General features: G+C 43.2%; 2 protein-coding genes and 1 non-coding gene across 5 annotated transcripts in view; 2 read left to right on the forward strand and 1 right to left on the reverse strand.

Annotated features, from left to right (window-relative positions):
- Window positions 1-1,712: 1,712 nt before the first annotated feature.
- On the reverse strand, window positions 1,713-1,816 carry LOC125617564. Its single transcript, XR_007348602.1, has one exon. It is a non-coding gene; the product is annotated as a small nucleolar RNA U13 (small nucleolar RNA).
- An 8,476-nt stretch (window positions 1,817-10,292) lies between these two features.
- On the forward strand, window positions 10,293-12,172 carry Aif1 (allograft inflammatory factor 1). 2 transcript variants are annotated; one of them, XM_015487418.2, is made up of 6 exons: window positions 10,293-10,461; window positions 10,652-10,713; window positions 10,801-10,867; window positions 11,225-11,266; window positions 11,466-11,628; window positions 11,926-12,172. In XM_015487418.2, exons 1-6 carry the CDS (start codon window positions 10,437-10,439, stop codon window positions 12,008-12,010), a joined length of 444 nt encoding a protein of 147 aa, XP_015342904.1. In that variant the 5' UTR covers window positions 10,293-10,436; the 3' UTR covers window positions 12,011-12,172. The 2 variants fall into 2 exon arrangements, with proteins under 2 accessions (XP_015342904.1, XP_048660963.1); XM_048805006.1 differs by having other exon boundaries at window positions 10,321-10,469.
- Window positions 12,173-17,720: 5,548 nt separating this feature from the next.
- The window catches only part of Prrc2a (proline rich coiled-coil 2A), a 15,399-nt gene continuing 15,088 nt past the window's right edge, over window positions 17,721-18,031 (forward strand). Inside the window, exon 1 of one of the 2 annotated variants that reach the window (XM_015487420.2) lies at window positions 17,721-17,843. The gene's annotated coding sequence lies outside the window, so the exon portion shown is untranslated. The remainder of the gene's footprint in view (window positions 17,844-18,031) is intronic. The other variant, XM_015487421.2, reaches the window with a different exon arrangement.

Below are 18,031 nucleotides of genomic sequence, written 5' to 3' on the forward strand. Positions count from 1 at the left end.
ATTTCCAGTTTCTTCCCTGTCCCTTACTTTGTCTCCTTCTATCAACCCCAAAACCCACCCCAAAAAGTCAATGTGGAGAAAATTATCTCTTCTACTTCAACTGTGAGAAAGCCACAGTTTGGGGAGCAAGGCAAGGTCAACACTAGTGGGGACATGGAATGGGCCACCAGATACTCACATGTGGAAGTATTCCATGTCCCAGGTCCATGTGGCTTAGAAGCCGAGTCAGGCTAAGTTGGAGTCCCAGTTCCACTACTTACATATCTGTAAAATGGGAATCTCTCCTGTAAACTCCCAGATCCCTCTGCATCAGATGTTCAGTGTACAGTGATTCAGATTTCCCCAGTCCTGGGATAAGGTGAACAGAGTTATTGCTGAGACTGAACTCAAGGATGTCCTTCTCTCTACCCAAGACCTCCAAACCATTCATCATAGCTTGGAATGCTGTGGATTCTAAATACAGTACTTAGGGGTTTTTTTCTTTATTTCATTTAGAATAAATCCCGTTATGTGTAAGGATTTGAGGACCCCTTCAAATAACTCTGAGAACTTGTAGGGAAGTGTAACCTGCAGGATGGGAACTACTAGGTTAATCCGCTTGGTGGACACAAGGATGGAATTTTTCAAAAGAAAACTCTTGCTGAGATCTGACTTAGTGGTAGAGTACTTTCCGGGCAAAAAAGAAAGAAAGAAAAAACAGCTGTGGCCTGGTTGGAGGATGGGCAGGGGTGAATTTCCTCTGGCTAAGTTCCTGTCAATGATTGTCAGCTAATGAATGGCTCTCAGATTGTCACACTTTCTACGCCTGAAAACAGCTTCTCTTCAAGGTTCACAGCATCTGATTCTACCACTTTCGGTCTTGCCTTTTGGCTGTCAGCATCCCTCAGGCCTGAGTCCCCCCATATTCCTGTACTTTACACACACTCCTGTATCTTCACACCATCCTCCTATTGCAGAACTCCCTCACATTCATAAAGAGTTGCACTTGAGCCTTGTGAGGTGGTGCACACCTGTAATCCCAGCAGCTCTGGAGGCTGAGGCTGGAGGATCGAGAATTCAAAGCTCACCTTAGCAACCTCAGAGCGCTGAGCAACTTAGTGAGACTGTGTCTCTAAATAAAATACAAACTAGGGCTGGGAATGTGTCTCAGTGAGCCTCTGAGTTCAATCCCCAGTATAAAAAATGTGGGGAGGGCCTGGGGATGTGATTCAGTGGTAAAGCACCCCTGGGTTCAATTCCCAGTATCAAAAAAAATTTTTTAAAGAGCTTCACCTGACTTTTCATCTTCCTATTAGTGGACTTAATGCCCACAAAAATGACATTTTTAACATTGATATAGCATAGATTTAAGTGAAGAGTTTGATGACCCTTGACAAATATATATGCCCATGTAAACCGCGCTGCAGTTCCCAAAAGCCCAGCAAATCCCCCATTCCCCTTTCTGGTCAATCCATATCCCCTCCCAGAAGCAACCATTGATTTATCCTTAACTTCACAGTTGCTTCACTTCCTCTACTCCAACCATCAGCTTGACTCTATATGACTTATATCTTAGAGCTTGTCACCAGGGAAGCCCCCAAATTCCTGTACCTTACACACACTCCTGTACCTTCACACCATCCTCCTGTTGCAGAACTTTTGTATTGTTTCTCCCATTTTCATTCAACAAATTTGGAGCAAATGCAATGGGTTCACAGAAAGTTTCTCTTTTACATCAGGTGGTTCATGTGCCAATATCATAATAGGATTTCAGAATAGCACATCTCACACAATAGTGTGAAAACCCAACCATCATATTTATGAATCATAAAAGGATCCATAGCCACAGTTTTAATTGCTGCTTATTCTCTGATGAGTCCCCAATCTATATTTCTACCTTCAGCGTCTTTCTTGAGACTAAGCCCAGAATATTTATCTGTCCTCCTAAATGTTCGATAGGCATTTCAAAATCATCAGTGTCTACCCAAATCATGTCAGCCTCCTAAAATTCCTGTCTCAATGAGTGGAAGCTATCCACCCAGGCATTTAAGGTCCCAAACCTGGAATTGATCCTACTATGCCTTCTCCCTCAGTTCCTCCATCCAAACAATCTTCAAGTCCTGTCCATGCTGCCTCTGAAATATATCAGGTGTCTTTCCCCACCTCTTCATTCCCACTGCTGGTTAAGGCCTTTGTCATCTTGGATGAAACCAGTACAATTTTTTTTTTCTGATAAATAATGTGCATTCTGCTCGGTAGTCTTTCCACTCCTTCTTTGCTGAGCAACAAAGTCCATTCATTTATTCAGCAACACTTTTATTGATATGTTCATTTATATTTACTTCTATTTTTTTTTTGAGAGATAGCCTTGCTCTGTGATATAGACTGACCTTAAACTCCTTTCAAATAGCTAAAACAATAGGTGTGTGCCATTGCATATGGCTTAGTGATGCTTTCAATAAGTGACTTCTGTGGGCCAAACACCCTATTCTTATCTCTCCCTCATTTCTCATGTCTCTTTCTGTCTCACCACCTTTATTCATATCACTTGTTTCTTCTCCATCTTTCTGTCCACACCCCGCATCTGCCTCCATCTCTCTCCCTCTCTCTCTCTCTCTCTCTCACACACACACACACACACACAGTCCCCATCTCTCTCCACACCTCTTTTTGCTTCCCCATCTTTCTCCATGTTTTTCCTTCCATCGCTCCTCATTAGCACACTTTCTCTGACCCTATCTTCCTTGCTCTCCTTCTCCCCCATTTCTCCTTGTTAAGAGAGTGAACAAGGCCAGCAGTGAGACACTCATCTCTTCCATCTGGGGCCCTTTGCCCCTCCACTTAGAAGGCATCCTTGACTCTACCAGGCTGCTTGGCACATGTCAGGAAAATTTAAAAACACATTTCTAATTCTTTTTGGAGGGGAACTAGGGATTGAAATCACTTCTCTACAACTGAGTCACATCCCAGCCCTTTTTATTTTCTATTTTGATACAGAGTCTCACTAAGTTGCTGGGGCTGGCCATGAACTTGTGATCCTCCTGCCTTAACCTCCTAAGTCATTGGGAAGATAGGCATGGGCTACCATGCACAATTCATGTAGGTTTTTAAATTTCAAAATTCAGCTGTCATCCCATTGACTCAGGAGGCTGAGGCTAGAAAATCAAAAAATTTAAGGCCTATATGGACAATTTAGCAATGCCCTCAGGATAAAAAAAAATAAAATAAAAAAGGTGGTAGAGCAGCCCTGGGTTCAGTCTCTAGCAGGGCCAGTGAGCATGTGCATGCGCACGCACGCGCGCACACACACACACACACACACACATAATAATAAAATAAAATAAGCTATCTTTGAAGTTATCTACTTCCAAGACTGAGGATGTGGCTTAGTGGTAGAGTGCTTGCCTAGCATGAGTAAGGCTCTGAGTTGGACCCCCAGCACCACAATAAAATAAAATCCCATTCTAAATAATTTAAATGCTTTTAATATTTTAATAATTTAAATGCATTTAATATTTTCTGTCTAGAGAAAATATCTCTCTTTAGAGAAAATATCTGTTTAGAGAAAATATTATAGTAGAATTTAAAATATTTTGAATTTTGAATTGAATGACAGAGATAATACTGCCTATTAAAAATGTGGGATGTAGGACTGAGGCTGTAGTTCAGTGGCAGTGTTAACTTAGCATGCACGAGGCAATGGGTTCGATCCTCAGCACCTCATAAAAATAAACAAATAGGGCTGGGATTGTGGCTCAGAGGTAGAGCGGCTCACCTAGCACAGGTGGGACCCAGGTTTGATCCTCAGCACCACATAAAAATAAATAAATAAATAAAGGCATTGTATTGTGTCCATCTACACCTAAAAAATAAATATTAAAAAATAGTTAAAAAAATAAACAAATAAAATAAAGGAATTTTGTCCATCTACAAATGAGATGGATAAAAAAGGGAAGGAAGGGACAGACGTACTGGCGATGTAGCTCAGGGGTAGAATGCTTGCCTAGTATGTGGAAAAAATGTTTCTTTTTGAAATGGCTTTGTATTTTTCTGCTGTTTCTTGCCTCCTGCTCCCATTCATAGTCTCCTGTTACCTGTAGTCTCTTCTCTGAGTAGTTGTATTTCTGATGTGTGGCCTGCTTGCATTGCTAAGATGATAAGTTTTGTTTTTCTGTTCATGATGGAATTTTGGGCTGAATTTCCATCTGCTTTTAGCACTACATTTCTGATAAGTTTCATTGCTCTTTTTTTTTCTCCCCCCTTTTTTTTTGGGGGGGGGTATTGGGGATTGAAGCCAGGGTATTTAAACTCTGAGCCCATCTCCAGCCCTTTTTATTTTTTATTTTGAAACAGGGCCTCGCTAAGTTGCTGAGGCTGGCCTCAAACTTGCAGTCCTCCTGCCTCACCTTCCAAAGTCGCTGAGATTACGGGTGTGCACCACCGCACTCGGCTCTCCTGATTAGTTGTACAGAAGTTTTAGTCATTTCTTTTTGCTACTCATACTTAAATGGTAGATTTTTCTGAATGATTAACAGGAGGGCCTTGTAAAGGGTAGGAGAGGATTCAGAACAGCTTTCCTGGTTTACAAATTCAAAGACTCTTTTGCTACAATAATGAGTTTATTTCCTTAAAACCTGGCACCTTTGTATAGCCAGTACTTGCTCTGCTTCTGCAAACCTTTCCATGCTTCTGTGTTTCACAGCAGCTCCCACAGACTGTTATCACCCCATACACCTAAAAAGATGCACTCTGTGAAGGATTTTCACTCTGTATTCAAAGAATTTTGCTAGTATGTTCTGAGATCTGCCATTTCTGGGTCCCTCTGGGCATTTTAATCATTCTCTCTCCACCTACCCCAGTCTTTCCTCTATTCTAGCAACCCTGCTCTCGATTTTTCCTTCTGAGGGTGAAGCCTTTCCTCCCAGGAATGAGTAGGTATTTGCCAATACTGAAGTCACCAGGACCCTTCAGTGCAGCTCTTCTCTGCCGCGCTGTTGGGAACTGCCTGCCCAACTTGGATTTTAGACACACATATACATAATTTGGAATTTGTAGCTTCTGTGCTTCTCAGCTTTACTGAAAATGGTGTGTGTGTGTGTGTGTGTGTGTGTGTGTGTGTGTGTCCATTCTCTTCATTGCTCTATATGGATTCCAGGAAACAAGGGGGAGATTTAGAAATAAACTGCTGTCACATTCCTCTCAAAGCCCTACATGGAGACTTTGTAGACAAGGAAAAGCTTCTGGCAATGGCAGCAGGTGAACTGGTTTGGGTTCTACAGGCTGTGCCCTGAAGGCTCTGAACCCTGACTTATTTTCCTACTTCAAGAACAGCTGCTCAGTAACCACACTCCAGCAGTGCTACAGACATCAGGATATCCTTTTGTTCATTTACAACAAGAAACTGCACTGCAGAGATCTATTTCTTCCCAGCCCCTTGTTCTCCCTCCAGATACACACAAGCACTGTGTCAATCAGGGTTCCACAGGAAACAGCACCCACAAATTAGGACAATTGGAAGAAGACATTTTATTTACAAAGGTGTGGGTGACTGCTGGGAAATGCAAGGGATAGTGCTACCCCTGGCCCAAAGGAAGGAAAAGAGAGGGAAGTTCCAACAGGGGTTCTGACTTATTTGGTGCCACACATCCCTTTGGCATTCTAGTAAAACACAAAATATATAATATAGAAACCAAAATAGACCCAGTGAATTGCATTCCACTTACCAAAATATTAATAAAACCCTGCAAACTTGCAATAGAATAAATCATGTACTTCTTTATTGCCATATTAAATAAAAGATAACATTTGAAACCCAGGAAAGTTGAAGTTTAAATTTAATAAAGACATATCAGTACAAAAGATGTTGTTGCTTAGCTTGAATAAGATCTTTAAACTGTGAAGAGGTCTTTGACAAAGCAAAACACAGACATAGGACAGTTTCACAGCTCATGTGAAATCTCTCTTCTGGGCTACTGAAACCCAGAAGACAGTCGTAAGAACTGTTCCTGAGGTAGGGTCTAGAGAGGAGTATTGTCCTTAATTGAGGTTTAGGTATGCCTGAGGTGACCTTGTGGGGAGACAGCCAGGGGGATGGTTACTCCAAGCTAGTGTGTTCCCTTCCAGTGCATTCTCTTCTTGTAGGCACACTCTATGGAACCTAACTTTAAATAGCAGTCCCCTGGAGAGCACAGAATCATAACAAGGGCCCTTAGCAACACAGGGCACTGACAAAGTAGCTCTATTCACATAGGATTCCAGTGGTTCCCTTTTTGGAACTAAGTCAGCATTCTGTCCCTACTCCTGAGCAGCCCCAGCACCCAATGACAGGTCCTTAAGCTATGTTAGTACCTTCAGGCAATACCTGGAAAGCCCTGCAAGCTCAGGAACTGCTCTATTTCTTCAGGATATCTGCTCTCAAATTTGAGTGTATATTAGAAGCAACAGAGACACATGAAAAAATCTATTGTTGAGCTGGGTGCAGTGGCGCATGCCTTTAATCTCCGTGCTTTGTGAGCCTGAGGCAGGAGGATTGCAAGTTCAAAGCCAGCCTCAGCAATTTAGTGAGCCCTAAGCAATTCAGCTGAGGCAGGAGGATCACAAGTTCATGGCCAGTCTCAAAATAAAACTTTTAGAAAGAACTGAGAAAAATGGGTTGGGGTTGTGGCTCAGTGGTAGAGCACTTGCCTAGCATGTGTGAGGCACTGGTTTCGATTCTCAGCACCACATATAAATAAATAAATAAATAAATAAATAAATATAAACAATTAATGTGTGTGTGTGTGTGTGTATAAAGATCTGAGAGCTGGGCATGGTTGTGCACACCTGTAATCCCAACAGCTTGGGAGGCTGGCAAGGCACTAAGCAACTCAGTGAGACCCTGTCTCTAAATAAAATGCAAACTAGGGCTGAGGATGTGGTTCAGTGGTCGAGTGCCTCTGAGTTCAATCTCTGGTTTAAAAAAAAAAAAAAAAGATCTGAGAAAAAATTAAAAAGGCCTGGGGATGTAGTTTAGTGGTAGAGTGCCCTGGGTTCAGTCCCCAGTGGTAGGGGGTGGGGGCTTTCGGCCCTCCCTCCCACCAATGGCTGTGTTTTAATCAGTCTTGTCTGTGTGATGAAGCCTCCATAAATACTCAAAAGGATGGGGTTCAGAGAGCTGCCAGGTTGGGGAACACATGGAGGTGATGGGAATGTGGCATGCCCAGGGAGGACATGGAAGCTCCCTACTCCTCTCCCAGTACCTGCCCTATGCATCTCTTCTATGTCCTGAGTTGTATCCTTTATAACAAATCAGTAAACATAAATAAAGTGTTTCCCTGAGTTCTGTGAGCCATTCTAGCAAATTATTGAACTCAAGGAGCGGATCATACCCTCCTCTAGTTTGTAGCTGACTGGCCAGAAGTATAAGAGGTGGAAACTTGTAATTAGCATCCTAACTGGGGGTGAGGGGTCTTATGGGATGAAGCCTTTTGACTTGTGGGATTGGTAGATAGTATCAGAACTGAATTAAATTGTAGGACACCAAAGTATCCAACAAAGAGTTGGAGAATTGGTTGGTGTTGGGGGAATCCCACATGAAGTGTTATGAACAACAAGATAAATTGTGTAGGGCTGGGGATATGGCTCAAGTGGTAGTGTGCTTGCCTAGCATGTGTGAAGCACTGGGTTCGATTCTCAGCACCATGTTAAAAAAAAAAAAGATATTGTGTCCACCTAAAACTAAAAATGAATATTTAAAAAAAAAGATAAATAGTGTATTTTTCCTTTTTACTCTTAAAGCCACACAACTTGTTCCCTCACCTCTTTGAAATCTGCTTAAATATCACTTTCTCAGAGAAACCTTCACTGCTTACTCTATTCAAAACTGCACTCTACACATGGCATTTTTATTCTCCGTCCCTACTTTTCCTCCTTCACCTTTTTTTTAAATATTTATTTATTTATTTTTTAGCGGACACAACATCTTTGTTTGTATGTGGTGCTGAGGATCGAACCCGGGCCGCACGCATGCCAGGCGAGCGTGCTACCGCTTGAGCCACATCCCCAGCCCCTCCTCCTTCACCTTTAATATACTTCTTTATACTTATTGTTTTCCTTCCCCAATTTGACTGACTATGAGGACAAGAGTTTTCATTTGTTTGGTTCATCAGCCCTGGAAGCATGCATGGCATATAATAGGCAGACACTCAATAAATGTTTGAATAAATGCATGAATAGAGAAGCAAATTGCCCCAAGCGGGCAGAGGGAGCACTGGGAGGGCAGGGGCTGAGTCTCTCTGAAGCTGCTACAAAGGGAACTCAAGAAGTCAAGAGTCCACCCCGGCATCCCCACCCCATCTCAGTCAGGAAGAGGCAGTGAGAAGTGAAAACTCAGCTATGAAGCAGAAGTAGCTGAGAAGACAGCAGAAGGAAAGGGGTCTACATCAGTACTGGGACAGGGTGGTGGGGCCCAGGGCAAGGACTTTGGACAAGGAGGACTCAGTGAGGGGGATGCTGTCTCCTCACTTTCCTGAAAGTGAAGTGAAGAGTAGAAAAGGGAGAAAGGCTATGCCTAGGGAGGGCATTTATTAGAAAGTACTCACACACTCTGCTGAATCCATGGTGACCAGCACCCTTAAAACACACACACACACATACACGGGGTGGGGTCGGGGGGTGTGCAAGCTGGTGCTTGTGATGTCAGCTTCTCTGCAGTTTGAGAACCACTTTCAGTTTCGCTGAGTATCTATTTAAATTCTTGAATTCCACTGGGTGCACACCTGTAATCTCTCAGTGGCTAGGAAGGCTGAGAAGCAGAAGGATCCCAGGTTCAAGGCCAGCCTTAGCAGCTTAGTGAGGCCCTGTCTGAAAAAATAAAAATAAAAAGGGCTGGGGATATGGCTCTGTGGTAGAGTCACCCTGAGCTCAATCCCCAGTACTACAAAGTTCTGAACTCTTCAAGTCCTGAACTCTTTACATTTTAACAAGGATTTCAAAGAAGACAAGATGAGGTGACATTGCACATCCTAAAGCAAATAAATTAAATCCTCCATTAGGCATTTCCATGTTTCCAAGTGCCCCTCTAGAACTGCCAGGAGTGAGGGTTCCCTCTATTGCTAGGCCCTGTATCTATCTCACCACCTTCCTGGATTGTCCATGGATTTCAGAGTCTTCTCCCATCCACAATGCAGAAAAATTCAGCCAGCCCTCCCTTGGCTCCCTATCCTAACCCATGTGCCCAGACTAATGAAACCTAACAAAGTTCAAAACTTTATAGTTATCTGAATATCATGACTTATTCAAGGGAAATATTTGTTTATTCCTGATAATAAATGCCCTGGGATCTTACTGTCCTTCCCCCATATCTTCAATAGCTTATCAAAATATTTCTTTGCATAAGGGATATAACTCAGTGGTAGAGCATTTGACTAGCATGATCGAGGAGGACCTGAGTTGGATCCCCAGTAATGGAAAAAAAAAAAACTTAGAAACAAAAAAAGCACCCCCCCAAAAAAAAATTATTTCAATACATCTGTAATCTAACATGCTCATGAGGCAGAAGTAATAGGATCACAAGTTTGAGGCCAGACTGGGCAACTTAGTGAGTCAAATTTAAAAACTGTCTGAAATAAAATAAAAAGGTTTGGATGTAGCTCTGTGGTAGTGTACTTGCTTAGCAGGTATGAAAACCAGGGTTTAATCCCCAGCATACACAGGAGTGGAATTGAGCAAAGTAGAGTACCTGTAGTCCCATCTACTTAGGAAGCTAAAATAGGAAGATCACTTAAGCCCAAAAGAAGAAGAAGAAGAAGCCAGGAATGATGGCACGTATCTGTAATCCCACTACTCTGTAATCCTAGTTACTCAGGAGGCTAGGCAGGAGGATTGCAAATTTAAGGCCAGCCTCAGCAACTTGGCAAAACCTGTCTCAAAATTAAAAATAAAAAGGGCTATGGGCCAGGCATAGTAGTGAATGCCTGAAATCCCAGAGGCTCCAGAGGCTAGACAGGAGGATCACAAGACCAGCCTCAGCAATGGCAAGGCGCTAAGCAACTCAGTGAGACCCTGTCTCTAAATAAAATACAAAATAGGGCTGGGGGTGTGGCTCAGTCCCCAGTACCCACCTCCAAAAAAAAAAAAAAAAAAAAGGGCTATGGATGTAGATATCCCTGGGTTCAATCCCCACTGCCACACACATATACACACACACAAAAGGAGTTTATAGAATGTTCTTTTTTCATGTCCTTTTTATGCCTACTCCCCCTTCTTCCTGGGGTGCTGGTGTCAGCAGAAGTTGATGGGGAAGTGAGATCTAAGAGGTAGCAAAGAGGGGAATGAGGAGAAAGGGGAAGTTTGGGAGGGAGGCCTCAGGGGAGACTGGTGGGAGAGAAGAGCCGGCAGACTAACAGACAGAGCCAGTCTGGTTCTCTCTCCCTACTGCCACCTGCCACCTGCCACCTGCCACGGGCATCTGCTGAGCTATGAGCCAAACCAGGGATTTACAGGGTAGGGAGGTATAAAGGCTGGAGCTTGCAATGGGAACAAGGAGGTGGGCAGCCCTGGGCCAGGGAGCTAGGTTAGGGCAGGCGGAAGGAGGGGGGAGCTCCAGGACAGAATTGTGGGTGACTCTGGGCTGGGTGTGGGGGTGCGGAGAGTAAGGGAGGGGTGAGGGTTGATCAATCTTTGTACTCCTCAGGAGGTAAAGCTTTTGGACTACTGAAGGCCCAGCAGGAAGAGAGACTGAATGAGATCAACAAGGTAAAAGGAAGACCTGAGGAGGCAGAGCCTGGGGGATGGAGCCCTGGGGCAGAGGGAGCCAATCCTGCTGTTACCTTTCCCCAACAGCAATTCCTGGAGGATCCCAAATACAGCACTGATGAGGATCTACCCTCCAAACTGGAAGCCTTCAAGAGTGAGGGGGAAACTGTTAGGGTGGAAAGGGGCCTGGTAGGCTTGGGGGTAGGATTTCTACAAGAACCCAGAGGGGCCAATGAAAACGCAGAATTGACTTTGTTGTAGGAAAAGGAGAACCTACCTTGATTGTTCCCCTCCCACATTGGAGTCCCTTTCCCTGGCTTGCCCCTCTTAGCACCCCTCTAATTCCCTCCACTTTAACAGGGCTTCTCAACCCTTCAACCCTACTTCCTCCGCCTGCCCCTCCTCCTTCTTCCACATCTTCTTTCTCAGCTGGTCAGCCACCTCTTTCTCAATCCCCTTCCCTGGACCCTACAACCAGGGCTTACCCTATCTGCTTTCTTCCCTCATTCAGAAAAATATATGGAGTTTGACCTGAACGGAAATGGAGATATTGGTAAGAAAAGGGTGATTTGGGGGAGTGTGCAGGCCTAGGCAGAGGAAAAACTCTTCCACTTATTCTGTTCCCTGTGGCTTTGGGGGAGAGTCTACCTACCAGAGTAAGAGGACGGAGAATGAGAATTTGGAGGTGGGAAAGGAGGCAGAGAGAGAGGGGGATTCCCTTTCTTCTCCACATCCTGATCCTCTCCCTCCAGATATCATGTCCTTGAAGCAAATGCTAGAGAAACTTGGGATCCCCAAGACCCACCTAGAGCTTAAGAAATTAATTAGAGAGGTGTCAAGTGGCTCTGGGGAGACATTCAGCTATCCTGACTTTCTCAGAATGATGCTGGGCAAGAGATCCGCCATCTTAAAAATGTAAGAGTCCATTTCCAACTTCCCCTATATTTACCATTTTCTTGTCCACCCCCAGCCCTACTCTTATCCCCAGCCTCAACTGCTATACATTACTCAGCATCCACTTTTCCATTGTGACAGGGACTCTTCCAAGGTCCTCTTCCCATCCCTATTCCTCTGCATAGCTCCTAGCACTGCCACCTCTGCTCTCATTCTTCCTCCTCCCACCCTCACAACCCCGTCCCCTTGAGACACTCACAGCAGCCTAAGATTTGTTCCCTTGAAAAAAGTGTTCCTTGATACCTGTGTCTCTTCCAGGATCTTAATGTATGAGGAGAAAGCAAGAGAACAGGAAAAGCCAACGGGTCCCCCAGCCAAGAAGGCTATCTCTGAATTGCCCTAATTTGTGTGTATGTGTGTGTGTGTGTTATGTGTGTGTACACACATGTGCATGTCCACAGCGAGATTGAAGGGGCTTCTAATGATCCCAACATGAAAAAACAAAACAAAACAAAAAACCAAAATTGTGAGCCAGTCAAACTAAATAAATTATCCTTCCCTTCCAGATCAAGTCTGTATGGTTTTTATTTTGGGGATTTTTCTCCCCCTGGGCTTGGGAAAGAGAGATGATATATCTTCCAGGGAAAGACAGCAAGGACTTGTTCAAATAAACAATCTATCAACAATTCTGTAGCTATGTGTGGTGGCACACACCTTCAAGCCCAGCTATTTGAGAGGCAGGGGCAGGAGGATAGCAAATTCATGACCACTCTAGGCAAAAATAAAAAGTCCTGGCATAGTGGAACACACCTGTAGTCAATTCAGGAGGCTAAGGCAGGAAGATTACAAGTTCAAGGCCAGCCTCAGCAACTTAGTGAGACCCTCAGCAACTTAATGAGATCCTGTCTCAAAATAAAAAATTAAAAGTACTGGAGATGTAGGTTGGTGATAAAGTGTCCCTGGATTTAATCCCAAGTACCAAAACCAAAATAAAAAGGGCTGGGAATATAGCTCAGTGACAGAGTACTCCAGGTTCAATCTTCAGTACTGCAAAAAATAAAAATAAATAAAAAATTGTAGTATCTACTACAACAGATGGCTCTGTGCACCAAGGGGGATTCCAGATGTATAAGACAGTTGTGACCTGAAGAAATTTAGGTAGGCTATTTTTAAAAATCTGTTTATTTGGTACAAGTCCATGGTAACTTTCACAAAAGAATGAGGATTACTTTGAACTAACGTTCTCCACTACTATAGTTTTCTGACCTTGACAAATCTCTCAGCCTCTCTGAGGTTTTTATCTGAAAATGGGGATAATATATCTTGCCTGGCATATCACAAGCCCTTAATGTTTAAAACTTGAATGAATGAATGAATGAAAGAACTGATGTCATTAAATGAAGTAAAGGATTTACAATACTATACGTTCTGATAACTTAAGAGTTAAATGAGTCATTGAGATCCTCCTATTGGGGAAAAGCTATAGAAACCCAGTTTATCATTGTGAGCATGTCTGAATATGTAACAACAAATCCCACTACTATATACAACTATAATGCACCAATAAAAATATGGAAAGAAAGAAAAGGGGGCAGATAATGGAGACACAGGATCTCTTGAGTTGAAGAAAGGGGTGAACAGTCAAATCCAGGGAAGGTAGGAGCCTAAGAGCTTCATAGTATTTGATGAGGCCAGACCTTTCCTCCTCCAAGGTATCCAGATGAGTCAACTCTAACAACCCTCACCTCTTTGGACAGTATTTCAGATATCTTTCTCACCCCCGCCCCACCCCAGCCTTTTTTTTTTTTTTTTTTTGGCGCACAGTTGGTTGGCCAGTGAAGGGGTTCGTCAAGCCCAGGGCTTCCTGCATGCTGGACAAGCACTGTAACACTGAGCTACATTCCTAACCTCATGTTTCTTAAGTCCCTTGATAATGAGAATCTGATTATCCCAGTTTAATTCACATACTGAGCATGTACTGGACCACTAAGCCTTTCATAGTGGCTCTTCCCAGTGGGGAAGCCAGGAAGGCATCCAGGTAGGTAATTCCTATAGAGCTGCAGTGACTGTATACGACTTCAGATGATACAGAGATCATTGCTTCATGACCAAAACTTAATCACTGAATTAAGTTAATACGTATCTAACTGTAATGAAATTCATAGCTAACCTTTATTGAGCACCTACTATGTACAGGATACTATTCTAAATACTTTCCATGTATTAATTCATTTAATTTTCACAACAACCCTGGTAACATCAAGAGGGACAGAAAGGACCTGGGGCTTAAATAATTCATTCATTCAGGATAAATAGCGTTATACTCATACCATGTACTATTACCACCCAGCAATAAGAATTAAGAAGCTACAACTGCACACAACAACATGAATGAATATTATATATACAGTGTTGAGCAAGAGGAATCCTTACTGTATAGTTTGTATAAAATATAAGAAAGGTAAAATTCAGGTATATTATATGTAGTTGGGATAGTAATTAGCCTTGGGAGAGGGTACTAACAAGCAGAAGTTCCAGGGCAGCTTCTGAGATGGGGTGCTAGTTAAGATTCTGTTTTTGTGATCACATGTTCTGCTTAGTTTGTGAAAATTCATACATATTTATTACATACATATATATTGTGCTGTGATTAAAAAATGTTAAATCCTTTATTTTATAGGCATCAACTACAGGCTAGTCTCTTTTTATAAGTTCTTGAGATGTAAAAGTGAACAAAACAAACATCTCTCTCTTTCATTCTATTTTGGGAATTGGTAGAGGAGGAGAAAGACTGTCAACAAACAAAATTTAAAATTTATATGGGGTCTGGGGATTCAATTTAGAGGTAGAGTGCTTACCTAGCAAACCTGAGGGCCAGGATGGGATCTCCAGCTCCAAAAATAACAACAAATAAAACTTATATATTAGGAAATGATAAGTAGTATGAATTGGGCATGGTGGTGCACACCTGTAATCCCAGCAACTTGGGAGGCTGAGGCAGGAGGATACCAAGTTCAAGGCCAGCGTCAGCAATTTAGCAAGGCTCTAAGCAACTTACTAAGATCCTGTCTCATGGTCTGGGGCTGTAGCTCATGCCTCACATGTGTGAGGTACTAGGTTCGATCCTCAGCACCACATACAAATAAATAAATAAAAGATATTGTGTCCATATACAACTAAAAAAAAATCCTGTCTTAAAATAAAAAATATAAAGGACTGGGGATGTGGCTCAGTTGGTTAAGTGCCCTAAGTTCAATCCCCAGTATCACAAAAATGAGGAATGAGGGGGTACCAGGATTTAGGGGTGGGGGCAGAGGAGATTAAAATTTGAAACAGTTAATAAGGATAGGCCTTACTGTTTAGGTGATTAACTTTGAGCAAAAACTTCAAGGAGGGTAAAGCGTGAGCCACAAGGGCTTCTGGGGGAAGAGCCAACTACAGAGGAAAAGGGCATCAGAAAGGCTCCAAAGTAAGACATCTCTTACAGCAGGTAGAGAAAGCAATAAAATCAGAGACTGTATGTGATCGACCCACTGAGGAATGGTAGGTCACACTAAAGAGTTTGGCTTTTATTCTGAGACAAATTGGAACATTACAGGACATTGATCAGATGAGTCCCTTGAGGCCTCCTGGGAGAAAAGACCCATTCTGGCTACTGTGTAGAGAGGAGTCTGTAGGAGCAGGAGAGACTCAAGGAGACCAACTGAGAGGCTGTTGCTATATCCCCACTGAGAGATGATGGTGGCTTAGATCAAGGTGGAAGCAGTGGAAGTGATGAGGTTGGATATCTTCTCAAGATAAAATTTCCTATTTGATTGCAAGTGAGAAGTGAGATTAAGAAAGGAGCAATGCTGGCCGTTGAGGCGTAAGCCTGTAATCCCAGTGGCATGGGAGGCTAAGGCAGGAGGATCACAAGTTCAAAGCCAGTCTCAGTCTCCGAGAGGCATTAAGCAACTCAGTGAAACCCTGTCTGTAAATAAAATACGAAATTGGGCTGGGGATGTAGATCAGAGGTTGAGCACCCCTGAGAGGGAGGGAGGGAGGGAGGAAGGAAGGAAAGAAGGAAGGAAGGAAGGAAGGAAGGAAGGAAGGAAGGAAGGAAGGAAGGAAGGAAGGGTCAATGAGGATTCTGAGGTTTTGGACTTCACCGGATTTTTGAAATTGCCATCAGCTTCAGCTGATGGGGAAGGCTATGAATACAGCAAGTTTTGAGAAGCTGGAGATCAAATGTCTATCTTTGGATACACTTAATTTGAAATGGTCTATTAGATATCCGAGAGACATCAAACCTAAATACAAGTCTGGAGTTGGGGGGAGAGATCCATGATGAAACTATATGTTTGGAAGTCATCAATGCATAAATGCTATCTGAAACCAAGAGACTCGATGTCCTTGACAACCCATTTTGGTTAGTAGAGGGTCAGGGTGAAGGCTTCACTGGAGTGAGTTTAAGTGAGATTGGGGACTAGAGGTAGAGCTCAGTGGTAGAGCATGTGCTTAGTATTTGTAAGGCCCTGGGTTGGATGAAAGTTACCTTGGAAGTACAGAAATTAGAGAAAGTAATAATAGACACCTTTAAGAAAATATAGTACCGTTAAAGAAAAAAAAAGAAAAATAAAAATTTTTTGCTGTGGCAAAGGGGAGCAAAAAAATGGTGTGGTAGTTAACTATAGAGAGAGAGAGGATAAGAGAATAATTTTTGAAAGTTTGGAAACTGAACCTTACAAATACAAATATGTATTTGTATTTGATGCCAGGTCCTCACACATGCTACACCCTTAAAGGCTAAAATTCTTCTTCTTCTTCTTTTTTTTTTTTTTTTGGTACTGGGGATTGAACTCAGAGTGCTTTACCACTGGGCTACATCCCCTGTACTTTCTCTTTTTTAGTTTTAGACAGGATTTCTCTAAATTGCTAAGGGCCTTGCTAAATTGCTGAGACTGGCCTTGAACTTGCTATTCTCCTACCTCAGCTTCCCAAGTTGCTGAAATTACAGGCATGTGTCACCATACCTGCTGCAAAGGCTAATATTCTTAACTGACTCCTGACAAATTTTCTGCCTTCACTGTCCAAAAAATGGACAAATAGTCATTTTTATCATTGCCAGCTAGGTGCAGGTCCCCAAACACACGCTTTCACTGATCTGTTCACTGAACCTTATTTTGCACCCTCTCAAAACTTGGCTAAACTATAATTAGCTCTTCTTTTTCATTCTTTCGGTACAGGGGACTGAATCCAGTGTTCTACCCTTGAGCTACATACTTAGTCCTTTTTATTTTGAGACAGTCTTGCTACATTACCCTGGCTGAACTTGGATTTGCGATCCTCCTGATTCAGCCTCCGGAGTTGCTAGGATTACAGGTGAGCACCACTGAGCCCGACTTCATATTTCTTAATGTTTCTTTCTAGAAGCACTTCTAAACTTCTCCAGGCAGACACATTTTATTTTTACTTCTATAATATTCTGTGCATATATTCAGAGTTTCAAAATATCGTTGTTGAATGATTTGTTGAACTAGCAGGTCTAAATGGAGCCGAGGATTCTACAGTCAAGAACTGAAGACAAAGGGAGAAAACAGTCCTGCAGTTTGTAAAATGAAACCCTCTGTTGAAACCCGATAATAACAAGTATAAAAATCTATTCAAGAAAATTATAGGTTGTAAAATCAATTGTAAGTCTTAGTCTTCAGTTGCTGATATTTTGAAGATTAGGTCATTCCTAGCTTATCTTTGTTCAATGATTTGCATATATTATGCAAATAAATAGAACTACTCAAAGAATGCCTACGCCGCGGGTGTCGATGACACGCTCCCCTGGAACCTGGGATTGGCCTGTCTACCCACCTCATTTGCATGACGTGATTTAATAAATGGAAGGCCCCGCCCCTCTGAGGCCTTCACCTCTCGCGAAAGGACGCGTGAGTTGGGACTCTCCCCGTAAGCCCCGCCCTCCGCTTGTAATCCCTCCGGTTCGTTCGCCGTCCTTTCTTTCTCCTCCGCTGAAAGGACCACAGGCCTTGCATCGTTTCCTTCCACTTTCAGCGTCCCTACGTCTCTCCGCTCCCATCTTTCTGCGGACGCACGACGCACGCCCCGCCTCTTTCTCCCACCATTCGTCGTGTAAATTCTGCGCCCCAACCGCCCTGCCGACCGGCGCCGCATTCCCGCCCCCTCTACACGACTCAACGGCCGACGCCGGGGGCCCGCCTCCTCAGCCAACCAGCGTCCTATCGTCTGTAAGTCCCTCCTCTTTATGCAAATAAGCTCTGCAAGCCCCGCACACTCTGCCCTTTTTTTTTTTTTTAAATAAGGACTGCCCCAGAAGTAAAGAAGGTTAGGTTAGAAAGTGCCCCGCCCTTTATGCAAAACAGGGGGCGTGTCCAACCGCGGTGGGAGGCGGGAGATGGGGGGGCGCTCCCGGGGG

The sequence above is a fragment of the Marmota marmota genome, unplaced genomic scaffold, assembly GCF_001458135.2.
Source record: "Marmota marmota marmota unplaced genomic scaffold, marMar, whole genome shotgun sequence".
In the NCBI taxonomy this organism is placed as follows: Eukaryota; Metazoa; Chordata; class Mammalia; order Rodentia; family Sciuridae; genus Marmota; species Marmota marmota.

Bases quoted from the DNA above. Each gene is read 5' to 3' on its own strand.
- Aif1 (XM_015487418.2), top strand. From the start codon at position 10,437: ATGAGCCAAACCAGGGATTTACAGG. The intron at 10,868-11,224 runs GTGAGGGGGAAA...TCCCTCATTCAG, and splicing joins CAAACTGGAAGCCTTCAAGA to AAAAATATATGGAGTTTGAC. The intron at 11,629-11,925 runs GTAAGAGTCCAT...TGTCTCTTCCAG, and splicing joins AGATCCGCCATCTTAAAAAT to GATCTTAATGTATGAGGAGA.